At 28.8% G+C, this 13,604-nt stretch overlaps 2 protein-coding genes across 2 annotated transcripts in view; one reads left to right on the top strand and one right to left on the bottom strand.

Moving 5' to 3' along the window:
• The window catches only part of LOC125814137 (inactive TPR repeat-containing thioredoxin TTL3-like), a 172,414-nt gene that overhangs the window by 48,531 nt on the left and 110,279 nt on the right, over nucleotides 1-13,604 (bottom strand). The gene's annotated exons all lie outside the window — the stretch shown is intronic.
• On the top strand, nucleotides 122-3,115 carry LOC125814153 (uncharacterized). Its single transcript, XM_049493610.1, has 5 exons — nucleotides 122-598; nucleotides 682-755; nucleotides 1,553-1,676; nucleotides 1,836-2,120; nucleotides 2,594-3,115. Exons 1-5 carry the CDS (start codon nucleotides 473-475, stop codon nucleotides 2,846-2,848), a joined length of 864 nt encoding a protein of 287 aa, XP_049349567.1. The 5' UTR covers nucleotides 122-472; the 3' UTR covers nucleotides 2,849-3,115.

The raw sequence follows: 13,604 nt of genomic DNA, 5'->3' as shown, positions 1-13,604 counted from the left end.
GCTGTGCACATGCTTTCACCCCGCACCCCCTACCCACTCCCCACGCCCAAAAATTAATTAAATTATTAACAAATCTGGCGGAGTAAAAATTCAAAAAAATTTAAAACCCCTGAATAAATCTCTCTCTCCTCTCTCTCTTATTCACACACACACACACATAGTAACGTTCCTAATTTCCTCTCTCCCTCTCTCTCTCCTTCTCTATCTATCGTAGCTCCCAAGTCCCAACAAACACTCACTGCAAGCAAAAAAGCAGAGAGTAGTAGATTCAAAGGAAGCACAAAGCCCACCCTTACAAAAAAGCAACAAAAAAAATACCTTCTAATTCAGTCCTTATTAGATCTCTTAATTTATTCCTTTCCATTGACAGAAGAAGAGTTTTGAGCTAGAAAAAAAAACAAAGAAGAAGAGGATTTTGTTCTGGTTTTTGATTTTTTTTGTAGCATTTGTGGTTAGCACAAGAAGGAAAAGTATGGAGAAAAGCACTCCAGTTCGAAAATCACACACTAACACTGCAGATCTGCTAACTTGGTCGGAAAATCCGCCGGAAAATTCCCCGGCAATCGGTTCTGCTGCTTCCGCTGCCCGGTCTCGTCAGGTGAGAATGATTGTTCTGAAAAAAAAATAGAATATTTTTTTTTACGCCTTTTTTGATTTATTTTTTTTCTGGAGAAATGGCAGCCATCCGATGGGATCCAAAAGGTGGTATTTGGTGGTCAAGTGACTGATGAAGAAGTTGAGAGTTTGAACAAGAGGTGAATGATTCAGCTTTTGCGAATTTAATTAATTAGTTTTTGTCTTTTCTGTTTTTCGATGTATGTATATTTTTTTAGTTTGTTTATTTATCTGAGCATACGAGAGGACATTAAATGCTTCAATGAACAATCATAGTACGGAGAATTTGTTTGATTGTTATTTTTTTGTTTGTTTTCTTCTTATTTTTTGGATTTATTCTTCACGGTTTCAACAATGCATTTTTCTCTGTTATTTTTTGTTCCTTTCTGGTCCTGCTATTAATTTGCTAACAAGTCTCAAATAGAGTAGAATTGATTTAAAATGATTTGTATAGTGATCTTAACTAGTTTTGGATGAAGTGTTGTAGTAGTTGTGTCAATTTGACAAACAATTTCGTTCATGCAGTCAGATCTGCAGTCAACAGTCTGTGTGTTGCAATTGGTAAAAGTCGAGTTCCAGCATCTTATAGATATATCTTTATCTCCATAGTTTGTTATTCAGATATGACACTAACTAAGTCATTTACTATTAGACAATCAACGAGATGTTTGATTGTGTTTGTCATGGTAGTTTGTCCTATGAAAGGTATTTTTCGCCTCCGTTATTTTGAAATGTCCTTTGCAGAGGTCCTCCAAGAACTACTTTTTTCCTGCTTCCATATTATATTTGGATCATGATTTATGTTCTTTGTCGTGCTGTTGTATAATCATGGTGTCTTGATATGTTTGAGTAACGAATTATTGGAATGCTGCAACTTCCTTGTTATTTGTTGCTTAAGTTGTATTCTATAAGCTGAAACTGTTTGGCACTGTCTCAGGAAACCGTGTTCCGGTTATAAACTAAAGGAGATGACAGGTAGTGGTATTTTTGTAGCTGATGGAGAAAATGGCAATTTAGAATCTGACAGTGCTAATCCCATCCCAAATAGAAGGATGTATCAGGTACACTTCCCAGCTTATGTTATCTAAGTATTTATCAATTCATCATTAATGGTCTTCGCAGCCTATGTACATATCTCACCAAATAATCATCTATGGACTCCGTATGGTCTATATATATAACCTCACGACCGGACTCTTACACGTGCTTTTTGTCCCCAGCAAGCTGTATCTGGTATAAGTCAAATTTCATTTGGTGATGAAGACACCGTGTCTCCAAAGAAGCCAGTCACTATCCCTGAAGTGGCAAAGCAGAGGGAACTAAGTGGAACTCTAGAAAGTGAGTCTGAGATGAAGTTGAAGAAACAAATTTCTGATGCAAAGACCAAGGAGCTTGTCGGACATGACATCTTTGCTCCCCCACCTGAAATTCAACCTCGTCCATCTACTGCTCGTGCATTAGCATTAAGAGAAAGCATTACCATTGGAGAACCTGCACCAACTAATGTATGTACATCTATCAATTTCTTTATGTTCGCTCTATAAACTGCATAATCCCACATTCTGTTTACCCAATACTTCTTAGAGTAGCTATTGCAGCTGAAGTAGAACAGTTGAAATAGGAAAAGATCTGCAGGATTCAGATCCCGTCCAGTAGAACTATTCTTAGTGTTAGTGGACTATCTGAATGGTTCCACTTCCACAAGAAACTGTTGGTTACCTCGTTTGTCTTCAAACTTATAATTAGAGAGAGTATCAGTGCATGTTATCAGGCTTTCTCTAAGAAATGTTGGCATAACTATGCTTATCCTGAGGATGGGTGAAGCGAGCAGTTTCATGCTCCCTCCTACGCTAGTTGTTAATCAATTTATGGTCTTGCTTAACATCTCTCGTCTGATTTCTGATTCCTTCCACCATTTATCAGCAAAATATGCTCAGCCTCATTTTTGTTCTTTTATCTTTTCTTGGTCTTTTGTCAGGGTGATTCGTCTGGTGATGAACAAGTGGTCAAGACAGCCAAGAAGATTCCTGAAAAGAAACTTGCAGAGCTCACAGGAAATGACATTTTCAAGGGAGATAATCCTCCAGCATCAGCTGAGAAGCAGCTGAGTTCAGCAAAGTTGCGAGAAATGAGTGGAAGCAATATATTCGCAGATGGGAAAGTAGAATCTCGAGACTTCTATGGCGGGGTTCGCAAGCCTCCAGGTGGTGAGAGCAGCATTGCATTGGTGTAACTTGCTAGGTCTAACTCAATTTACATCATTAATTGTGTTTCCCTTTTTATCCATTATTTGTAGTTGGGGTTTGGTTCTGATGTGATTTGACCAGTGTTCTGGAATTTATGTCCCTAGGATCTTATTTGACATGTCAACCAGAACTAAGAACTTTTGGTTAATTGGGTTGTATGTTGTTCATAAATCTCTGTTTCTGGTGGACTTTGTTTTTGTGATAATGTGTCATCTGAGTTCAATTAATTAATTAAATAGTATTTGTGTCCTTTATATTTTCTGGGTTTTTACATTTCGTAACATCACTTTGCTGTTTGGACTCACACTTATCTTAAAGTGAAAAAAAGTTAAACCATTATGTAAATACGATTTGGTTCTAAAATTTAGTAGGCTTTTGGACATTAAGTTGTGCTCGAATTGTCCTTTTTTAAAAAACTTGTGTTAAATGTATGCTTGCTAGACGCTTGTATGGATTATCCATGAAATCTTTGTACTAAGACAAATTTGAAGAAAATAAATGCGAATAGACAATTGTTGAAAGCGACTTCGTTGAGACAATTCTTTTCACTTGGAAAATATTTCGATGGAATCTTATTGTATTTGGTGATTTGATGGAATAAACAAATATTTTGTGGTTGGAAACAATATAATGCTTTTCTTATTTTATGACATTATAGTTATTGTGAACGTATAATATCTAATATAAATTTGCTCTTAATCTAAGTTCTCTTTCTATTGATGTTCTTTGTGATGGTTTTGATGGGTCAAGTGATGAGAAGATGAATATTAGAGTTAGTGTTAACGGGTTTTCAAATTGGGTGAGTGGGTTTTATTAAGTAAAATATTAAATAGGAAGTAAACTTTTAATTATCATAAAAATATATTCTACCAGCCACATAAGATAATAATAAAAGTGGTGACATTATACTTAACTATTTAAAAGCAAATATGTACCCAAAGTTGGATGACAAGGGCAAATATATCAAAAAAAGAATATGACGAAGTGTAAATGTAACCCTTTTCTAATAATATTAAGGGAAAATATGACCCTTTTCCGTAACATAAATACCATATCTGCCTTTTCAGTGTATATTTACTAAGAAGGGAAAACTTTTTTTCCTTATTTCTTGATTCTTAAATATCTATCCATTAATATCAATTCACATAGTTTGATATACATGTATGAAGAATAATTTATACAGGCATACACATTTTGAAGGAAAAATCAACACATGTATATTGTATATCATTCTTAAATTCTAGTATTAAATAACTGATATATAATCAGTTATACAAATTTTATAATATATACACAATGATATACAAGGATAACTTATGCAACATATAAATCAGCCCATATGTATCGTGCTAAAATTTGTTAAATAAGCAACATATTGTAGCAACCAGTACATAAAAATATGAAGAGAGGGGATAACTTTGTCGCAGATCTTTCTTTGCTTTACTTCGCTGATTGTCCATATAGAAATTGAAAAATCGGTGACTGTTGAAAAATCCCCCAAACATGGTATCGCTAATGAAAGTAGAGAAAATAATAATGATAATCTATAAGAAACAAGATTTTTCTAGTAGAAGAGAAAACGGCTAGTTATCTAATTTACAAAAAAAAAACTATATAATGCCAAATATTTTTAAATTTTTTATTGAAGCTATCAAATGCCAAAATGTAAACGTAAGCTATTTTGTGCCAAATTTCAAGTCACATTATATTACCATGCCAAAAAATTCGAGAATTTTGTCTTATTTCTCATTTGGTATAGTGGTTTTGGAATGCCATAAGATTTAAAATGTTAATTTGCTCGAGAAGATAATTTGACATAGAGACATATATATAATCATATCAATTTAAAGTTCGAATTCTTAGATGTTGTAAAAGTTAGCCTTTTGCATATATTTTAAGAAAAATAGTTTTTTCGGCACGTGTATTGTACATGTATGTATGTGGAATTAAAGTAGTATAAAATTATGTAAATTAATAATAATATTTTAAAAATATTTTTTGTAAGTAATTATACATCAAGAATAAAGTGCAGTTTTTTATGAATTGTTAACGTAGATGTTTCAATGATAACTGTCTATTGAGATTAAAAAGATTTAAGATTATCTTAATTTATGAAGATAAATTATCAAAATTTAAAATTAGGTACATATTATATTCAAGTAGTATACAATTTTATAAATTAATATTAATACTTAAAAAAAATATTTTGATCAAGTGATTATATATGAAAAAAATGAAGTGCAATTTTTTGTGAATGGCTAATGTGGATGGTTGAATGATGATTTGTTTATCGATGTCAAGATAATTTCAAATTATATTTAACTTAAGAATATGGATTATCAATAATATAATGATGCACATATTATTATGTATTTTTTATGTTATTTGATTTTGCTTTAGTTTTGAAATTTTGATAATAATATTGTTTGCAACAAATTTTAAAGTAATTGAAAAATAAATTGTAATTACAAATAAAATATGAAGAAATATAATTTCTTTGATAAAACAATGTGAATATCGAGTACAAATCTGTTTGTTATGAATATCCAAAGAGTTCACGGGATATTCGAGATTCTTATGTTTATGAATAAGCAAATGTTTATGGAATACTTTGAGATTTCTTTGAAAAAGACAATATTTAATGTCTTCGTGATTTCTTTGTGAATACCAAAAAATTATGAAGTATTCGAGATTTCTTTGAGAAATAGAGTACAATATTTGATGTTTTCATTATCTCTGTGTGAATACTGAAGAGTTATGGGATATTCTCGATAACTTTTCAAAGAAATATATGACCTTTCATATATGCATAAATTAAAAATTAGGGTGAATTAGCCTCCAAAAATCTTAACTAAAATTATACACACTTATAGAGTCTCAAATAAGGTTGAACACATTCTGTAGAGTCCCACAATTTTTTTTATCTCTACGGATATATCTTTAGCTAGCAAAAAAAATAATATTGCGCATACATAGTTTCATCAATTATTTGCCCAATATTTTTTGTTTCATGGAGTTTAGACATCTTATTGAGGAAAATGTAAATACACTTTTGAATTTGACTGGAATTTATGGTGACAAACTTAATCTTTGTGTGTGACCTATTACCCTCCAAAATATGAAAATTATTTGGATATAAAATTGTTATAGTCTAACTAGTATTCATATCCAAATACAACTCTATTTAACTCTGATTTTCACTCTGATTTATTCATAAGATTCAAAAATATAGTCTAACTAGTATTTATATCCAAATACAACTCTATTTTACAAATATTATAATACTATTTGTTTCTCAAATTTCACAATTTTTATATACAAAATTTTACGATTTCAAAGGTCAAAAAACTTTTTGATAAACTTGGAAAACTAAGTTTGAAGATGTACAATTATTTCCAGCATTTCAGCTTTAACCTCAGAGCAGAAATAGACACTGCGAAGACTTATTTCTATTACTGGAAATTTTCCGTGATCCGACACACAGTACCTACCAAAATTATATTTGTTTCAAAGTAGAAACATAATATTAATAATAATTTTAAAAAAGATCGATTACAAATTTAATAATTACGCTCAGGACAAAATATTTCTAAAACTATGATACAACTACTAGCATCTCAGTATAGATATTTAATTTGATTTGATATTTTAATAAATGATTTGTGCTTCTCGGTAAATAAACATTTGTATAATTTTCTTGGATATAATTTGGAAAAAGTTTTTGATTGTAAAAAGTATTACGTAAATTAATTTCTAACTTCTACTAAAGTTCAACATATTCAAATTATAAATAAATACATCAAAATCAATAAATGTAAGACACATTGCGAAACAGCTTGACAACTACTGATGTAGTAACGCTACAAAAAGGCGGAACAATCAAGATTGATTACTAATCCCATGTTGTAATTCCTGAACCCCATTTTCATATCCAAACGTAATAATGTTTTATTAAATTACATATAAATAAATAAAAAATACTTACATATTGAACATTAGAAAGCTATCCTCCGAGTGCCCTTAACCCCAATCCGCCCCATCATTAGCTCTTTAATTCTCAAAATAATATGAAATGTGGAATTGTGGATCCTCAAATTCAACCATTACACGAACTTCTAAGTGGGGAAATCAGTCGGACAAAATGCACCGCTTGACAACTACAAATGTCGCAACACTATAAAGAGGCGGAATAATCGAGATTTACCACTAATTCCATTTTATACTCCCCGAAACCCTATTTTCCTATCCAAACAATATAATATTTTATTAAATTACATATAAATAAATATTTTTACTTGCGTATCAAACATAGAAATAAACAAATAAAAGTATCAAACACTGGTCACCAATTTAGGCATAAACAAAGAAAAATAATCTTAAACCCTCTTCTAGATAATGGTAAGGACATCACTGAAATAAAGATCATCGACAAAGGACAAATATAGTGAATTTTTCTACTTAGCAGCATTATATTTATGCTTTCTGCAAATCAGAAACAGGCTTTCTCATATACAATTATTTTTATTTTATTTTATTTCGGAAAATATATTTGGCAGGACACTATTTTGGCACGAATGGCACAAGTCACAACCTTACTTTTTGGGGGTAAGGTTGTAATTAAAGGAGATTGGCAAGGGTATTGGTGTAAATACATTTTTTCTTGCATTCAAAATGTCCTCTAAAGTTAAACCACTAAAAGAAAAGTCTTAAACCACTAAATGGTTTCAAGAAATCACACTGCTCAATAATTTTTTCCTTTTCAATAAAAAAATACTGTCCAAAAAAGTGTTTATTCATATTCACTTCAATACTCTATTCACTCTCTTTCTTCCAATTTTTTGATCTTTCATTGTTGTTTATTCTTCCATTCTTCTTCCTTTTTAATATTTTTTGTTTTTAAGGGAATAACAAGGTATATTAATTAAATTTTAAAAATATTCTTTAAAGTAATATTTATTAATTTATTGATTAATTAATACCTCTACAAAAAAATAATATTTTACAATTTCAGTAATTATATTTCACGTTGAGAATAAGCACTACTAGTTTTCATGAAATTCAAAACATTTAATGAATCCATTAATCTAGTTAGATTAATTTTTTTGATAATATTTCCTTAAGAGTATTAATTGTAGGGATAAAATGAGAATTTTTTTTAACTAATTTTATTTTAATTTAAAGAATAAACAAGTAATTTAATATATATATATATAGAGAGAGAGAGAGAGGGGGGCAACCAACTAATACAACTAATATGAGATGGAGAAAGTATTGAATTGCGACGTAAAAGAAATTTAGGAGCAAATTCCTTTGATAATCATCCATGTTTGGAAATTTATCTTGTAATCACTTTTGTTTCTTTTAGGACCAAATATTACCGAGTTATTCGTATTTTTCTCAAACTATAAACCTCACTCAATGCCATGCCACATTATTATTATTTTTAATAATAGAATAAAAACATTTACCTCATTCTTGAATTCTATAAAAAGTAATAAAATTTAAAATTAACTAATATTTATTATTTATATGTAAATATTTTTAAAACTAATTATAAAAAGTTATTATCTTATTTGGTTGAGTACATTAATTTAATATTGTTAGTACAATTTTTTTTGTTACGATATAAAAATAATATATATATATAGAGAGAGAAAATAGTGTGGCACCTCTCTAAGGCCACCATTCATATTTGAAAAAAACTTAGCCGCACCGGGTGTTTACACCAAACTAATGCAATTTCCATTATTACGTGATTTAATGAAGTAAAACACATATTAATTAATTAAGATTAAGTAAAATGAACTGTAAATTTAAACAAATGACGTGCATGTATTGGATTGGCTACATATTTATCTTTTTTTTCTCCTGTTTTTTCTTCCCCCCCCCCCCCCCCCCCCCTTATTTTCTTAATTAGAGTAGAATAATTGAATGTAATTAAGAAAGGAGAGTGCATGAATGAAATTTGGAGTGACTTCTCAATTTTTCATTAATAAATATACTAATTAATATAATAACTTATACACAATAAATTAGTAAGATTGTTAGTAAAATTCCAATTTCATTAATCTTTTTATTCAAAATTTGACATTTTTCTTAATTTTTTCTTTTTGTATAATTTATTAGAAAATCTAAAACTATTTCTTGATATTCACTTGAACAACAAAGGTTGATATCCATTTTCATGAAATAATTCCCACGTAACTATGGACATTAAGCACTATTTCTCTCTTCTTTATTTGTTTATATTCCTCCTTTATTTGCTTTATTAAAAGTCTTACATTCACTCATTTATTCCATTTTTACTCTTAATAATATTCATAATTCATACTTTTCATATCATAACTCCTAAATATTTAATTTAAAATTTAAAATTTAAAACATCTTATGATATTCCATCATTTTATCTTTATAAATATGATCATTCTATTATTTCATATTTGAAGTAGCAATATATATATATTTCATGTGGTACTATATTTATGTTGTAATCTTGAAGAATAAAATTCTTCAATGAAGACCGGCTTGTGAAATGAATACTGATAACTATAACGGTTCAAAGAATTATGAATTGATTTATTGAATTCATATTTTTTTTATAATGGAAGTTGTAAAAATGATGCTTGTATTGTATTACTTTATTCTTTATTTATTTATTGTATGTTGTCTTGATATTTTTTTAGCTTGATTTTTAAATTATTCATGTAATTGTTGTTATTAAGGGCATGTATAAGGTAGTTAAGTTTATGCTCAAGTTATTTGACTTTTTTTTTTCTCAAGAATTTCTTTGTGTCTTTTTTTCTAATTATAAAATGATAAATATAACTTCTAATATTTTAAGTTTTTCTAATTTAATATATTTATAAATAATAACTACTCATAACTCGTATCCTTTAATTTTAGTCTTAGTAATTTCATAACTTACAAGTATAGTTTAAATTACTTTTCCTTTTTTGATATAATTATTTTTTTATTTGACATGATGGGAATATAAATATTATAAATACCATACATATAACAGTATCATATTAATAATTGTTTATATTTTTTTGTGTTTTATATTATTATATCAAAATAATTTATTTTGAATTGATTTATTGAATTCATATGTTTTTGATAATGAAAATTGTAAAGTAAAGGAGAAAGTAAATAAAAAAAGAAAAATCAAAGATGATTTTATTATTTTGGAGGCAAATTAGATAATTTTGGAACCAAGAGGTTATTATTGTCATTTGCACGGTGTCCTGTTATTCGTACCAAAATTCAGTCGTGCCATTTTAATTTTACCGATTTTGTTTTAATCAATAATAATTGAATCAATATTTCACTAGGACGGGAATAACAAATTTTCTGAAACAAAAAAGTAGTTCAGAAAAATAGTCAAGTAAAAAAAAAAACAAAAATAGCCACCCCGCAGCCTTTTGTACGTACGTACGATATACTGTGTAAAAAAAAATATTACAGGTAGTTGCTGTGCACGATAGTGGGGACTCTGTCAGATTATTTTACTTAGTACCCAAGAAATTCTGTTTGGCAATTTATCATATAATTTGTGCAACTTAATTTATTCACGTGAAGTTAGAAATTTCGTTAAGGGGTTCAAGATTTAATATATATATGAAAAATATTTTTTAACCAATATATATTCTATAAGTATAATTTTTTAATGAAGAGTGTTCGATTGACAATTCTGGACTGACGAGAGGGAGTTGCTCGAATGAAAAACACTCCTTACTTCCAACCCGAAGGTTATAAATTCGAGTCATCAGGAATCAAAAGGGGTGGGAGCTCCTAGGGAGAATAAAAAAAAGAAGACAATTCTGGACTATATTTGGCTACGCCACACTGCATATTTACCGTGTTGCATTTTTATATTTGAAGCAAGTATTTTTTAAATGATTTTGTCATTTAAATAATTTTATATTGTCACTAACTAAACTAAGTTAAACACTTAAAATAAAAAGAGATTTTCTAAGTTCATAACCTTTCTTTTTGTTGGTGATGAGCCAATATAACTTAATATGTTGTAATTGATTTATCTGTCTTATTTTTTTCAGGTACCTGAAGATTGTTAGTTCAAATTTTGTCTTTGCTTGAGGAATGCAAAGCAGAATAGAGGAATTGATTAATTCATCAAACTCATCATCTGAAGCCCTCCCTTTCACTCGAAACAAAAGTTTCGTGGTAAGCATAAAGATTGAATCAATAGGATCATATTATAATCCTCGAAATGCCATAACTTTCTTTCTGTATGTCTCGACTTTCTTTCTCAATCCACCGGACAGGGATGCGGAAATAGTAACAATTCATGGTAGAGCAAAAATAGCTTCTGATTTGATTTCGCCTGAAACGAATCCCTCGCTTTGATAAGAAATATCTGAGTAAACAACCTTTGAGCTTTTTCTGCACGTTAAGATATTGGATAAGGGGTTTTCGAAAAATTAGTAATTTTTATCAATTACACAAGAAATTGATGTTTAATGGTCTGTAATATAAAGGAGCTATTGATTCAGTGATAAAGAAGGAACTCCATTTCGATGCTCTCATGCTTGACGCGAAATCGATTCCCAACTCTTTGGAATCATATATATCAACCATTTTTGTCAATTATCGCTACTTTATTTTACTAGAAACTTATGAACTTAACTTTAGAATTCGCTTTTTTGATAAATTTTAGGTTTAGCAAACATAAAATTTATATTTGTATGTTATAGCTATAGTTTGTATAATTGCGCTCCATAACAAACTTTATGTTTGCTATGACTATTAATCTGTATATCTCGGTACACATATACATAAAAATTTGTATTTGTATATTTTGGTATACAAACTAAAACATAGTAATTGTATATAAACAAAATTACTACATATATACAACACATATGTATACCGAACATGTCTATTTGTATATTTCGATATACAAATGAGTGTTGCAATTAGTTTTTATACAACACATGTGTATACCAAATGGGTCTATTTGTATATTTTGGTATACAAATGGGTCCTGCAATTAATTTTTATACAACACATATGTATACCGAATGAGTCTATTTGTATATTTCGGTATACAAATGGGATGACAAAAAACATGGAATGTTTGTTGCGAATTACAAATAAAAGAAACTATGACTATAACATTTAATTTGAATTAATAGTTTGTTATTTCATATAATTTTCCCTTTATTATAGAACAATAAAATCTTATTTATGTCTTTCGGGATAACTCAGTTGGTTTGGAGGGTGGTTATCCATACGGATGATCCGGGATTGATCCCCCTCAATGTCTTCTGGGTCGAGCTTGTCGCATAAGACTTGCCTAGTGCGAGTTACATTTCTTGTGTGGTTTGCAGGTTATTACACAGTGGAGGATTTACCCACAAAATGCTCACCTAATAAACAGTGACTGTGGCAGATGTTGTATCGATTGTGGTTTATCCCGAGATTAAGAAAAAATCTTATCTATATATTAGTATGATAAAACTCAAGAAAATATTTGGATGACAGATTTCAGGCCTTTATTTTTTGTTTGTTTGATGGACAGGCTCTGAATTATTAACTGTCCCAGTAAATCAGGCTGTGTCCTTTTTGTTCTTTTGTCCCCTTCATTAATGAACACTCAAAATTTCCATTTTAAGTACTCCCTTTTTTCGTTTGAAATTAATTGGAACAGATATTATTTTGATACATATAGTATAGAAAAATGCAGGTAAAGGTGTTAAAGAAAATAATTTGAATGAAGAAATCAAATAAATAAATTTAATCAACTAATTGTGTTTTGGATTGGTAGTTCTCTGTATAATTAGCATTGGTGCCTCAATCATGATTACTACTTAATAAAAAAAAAGAAATATGAAAAAAGAATATGGTTAAAGAACAATCTCTTTTTAAATAGATATGACGCGGTGTGAATTTAAATAAATTAAGATAAAATTAAATAAATTTTTCTTATTTCACCCCACAATTAACACTCTTAAGACAATACTATAAAATAATAATTTAATCGAAAAAATAATGGTTTCATTAAATATATTGAATTCCATAAGAATTAGTTGTACTATCCTCAACTGGAAATATAATTACAGTAAAATTTCTCTAAATTAATATTATATTATTGAAATTATAAATATTATTATTTTGTAGAGGTATTAATTAATCAATAAATTATAAATACTAATTTAAATATTTTTGAAATTCAATGTAGGCTAGTTCTGATTACATCGTCCGGGGATGAAGTCTCAAGGAATTCAAATGAGCTCTCTTGTGAAAACAATATTCATAAATTTGACGTCATGATTAATAATTTCGATTAAACTACCACAATAAAATGGATGTCAATAGTCTATTAGATTATATGGATGAAAATGTTACATATTTAGATGTTCAGAGGTTAGAAAAATTGTAGATATCATCGAAGAAAACAATGTCATGATGACGTTGAAGACGATACAATACCTTTGAACCAGTCACACAAAAGGAAACACTTATCACTACTAGAGATCTTCATAATTTTTGGTACAATTCGAGAAGACAATATCGAAATTTTTAGATGCAATAAGAAAAGTTAGAGATAATTTCAACTAGATCTAAATTTTAATAAAAAATTAAAAAAAACATTAGAATTATATTTCAGTAAATTATCTTAATTTTTTTTTATAATTTATAATTATTAATTTATATTATTAATAAAATCATATATTTATATAGAGGTCTTCTAAAAATATATTATTTTATTGAAATCAATTA

This window comes from Solanum verrucosum, unplaced genomic scaffold, assembly GCF_900185275.1.
Source record: "Solanum verrucosum unplaced genomic scaffold, falcon-dt-bn FXZP01000230.1, whole genome shotgun sequence".
Lineage (NCBI taxonomy): Eukaryota > Viridiplantae > Streptophyta > Magnoliopsida > Solanales > Solanaceae > Solanum > Solanum verrucosum.
This window is presented reverse-complemented; position numbering and strand designations above follow the sequence as displayed.